At 57.3% G+C, this 1,669-nt stretch overlaps 2 protein-coding genes across 2 annotated transcripts in view; both read left to right on the top strand.

The window, feature by feature from the left end:
• Positions 1-393: 393 nt before the first annotated feature.
• On the top strand, positions 394-948 carry Tco025E_03031 (uncharacterized protein; the record flags this gene model as incomplete). The annotated part of the gene is made up of 1 exon (XM_029369953.1): positions 394-948. One exon carries the CDS (start codon positions 394-396, stop codon positions 946-948), a length of 555 nt encoding a protein of 184 aa, XP_029229980.1.
• Positions 949-1,262: 314 nt separating this feature from the next.
• The window catches only part of Tco025E_03030 (putative 40S ribosomal protein S21), a gene marked incomplete at both ends in the record, with an annotated part of 543 nt that continues 136 nt past the window's right edge, over positions 1,263-1,669 (top strand). Inside the window, one exon of the mRNA XM_029369952.1 lies at positions 1,263-1,669. This exon is cut by the window's right edge and continues 136 nt beyond it. Within this exon, the coding sequence (XP_029229979.1) occupies positions 1,263-1,669 (407 nt within the window).

Here is a 1,669-nt window from a genome sequence, read left to right as displayed (position 1 = left end):
AAAAAACTTATTCTTTTTGCTGTTCACTGTGCACACGCCTCTGTCTGTGTGTGTTCATATGTAGCGTCCGCACGGATGTGTTTAGGTAAGGGTTGCCGTCTGTTTTTTTTTTTTGCGTTTTTGTGGTTTGCGCAAACTCCACTGAGGAGTTGCGTTATAGTCGCCGACGTCGTTTATGGGGGGACCGACCCAACGGGACTTCAGGCAACGGCGTCGCGAGAGCCGGCGTGTTTACTGTTGGGTTCGTTGGTCAATCCTCCTCCTCTTCTTTCTACCACGGCATTGGAGCATGCGTGCGAAGGCGCGCCAGTTGGAAGTCTACAGTAGCTAACCAAACTCTCTTTATCCGAGAGGCGATTGGAAGTGGCAGGTGAAAACGCAAGAAAACTAGTAATGACTGCACTCGCGCAGCGTGTGCAGCAGGCGACGGAGTTTATTTGCCGCGCACGTCAAGAGGAGACGCCGGACGGAAACCCACTCGTGGCAGCGCGCAGTTACATTACCGCCATGGAAATCATTGCCGCTGTCGCCGACGAGGTCCCCACCGAAAACATCTCGGAAAGGCGCTTTTTGTTGTATCAAATTAGGCAGAGAATGGAGATGTACTACGAGCGGGCGGAGCTCTTGCTTGGCGTGGCTGAGGATTCGGGCTTGGTGGATAAACCCGCAGCGAAGGGGGGCCTCGCGACGGCCCTGCGTTCGATTCACAGCAATGATCGCTCCGCATCGACCACCCCAACGGCGCCGTTGGCAAGCGACGCGGTGGTGGGTATTCCGCTCACGCCGGAGGACGGCGGCCTCAGCGCGCCACCCACGGATCCACCAGTGCAGTACTATTTCTCGGAGCCACCGCCCCCACCGGCGCCGGCGCCGCCAGCTGCGCCCTTCGAGGACCCCCTGGAGGCGTTACTCAAACAATTGACCTTCGATGATGAAGAGAAGAAGTGACGCGACAGGCACAAGGAGGATGAAAGTTGGGAGGAAATGCCGTGGCAAGCACGGAGGAGAATTTTCCCGCAGGGTTTTTCCCGCTGCACTCGCCGCACTGGAGTTAGGAACGCCTCTCCACCTTCGCCTCCATCTTCTGCCCAACTCCTTTTTTCTTTCTTTTGTTTTCGTCTTGTCACTCGTTTTTTTTTCTTTTTGGCCTTCGTTGAAATTTGGCTTCCCCACACGTATTGCACTTAACTTCTCATTTCTGCCCAACTCCTGTCTTTTTTTTCGCAAGGGTGATTAAATTTTTTCTTGCACGCTTCTCGCAAATGGCGACGATCGGTACGTTCAACGAGGAGGGGGTAAACGTGGACCTGTACATCCCGCGCAAGTGCCACGCGACCAACAACCTCATCACCTCGTACGACCACTCCGCCGTGCAGATTGCCATCGCGAATGTGGACGCCAACGGTGTGATCAACGGCACCACGACGACCTTCTGCATTGCCGGCTACCTCCGCTGCCAGGCCGCGTCTGACCACGCGATCAACCACCTGGCGATTGCGAAGGGCATGATCCGCATCAAGACAGGCAAGAAGCCCCGCGCGAAGAAGGTGAAGGGCCTGAAGGGGATTGGCGCCCGCGGCGCGGCAAAGGGTGCCCCGCAGCAGCGGGCGCCCGTGCCGCCCCTGGCCAGAGGGGTGCTGCCCAGCGTGGCGGCGCGCAGAAGGGCAAC

The sequence above is a fragment of the Trypanosoma conorhini genome (assembly GCF_003719485.1).
Source record: "Trypanosoma conorhini strain 025E chromosome Unknown Tco_14.4_contig_00130, whole genome shotgun sequence".
Classification (NCBI taxonomy): Eukaryota; Euglenozoa; class Kinetoplastea; order Trypanosomatida; family Trypanosomatidae; genus Trypanosoma; species Trypanosoma conorhini.
This window is presented reverse-complemented; position numbering and strand designations above follow the sequence as displayed.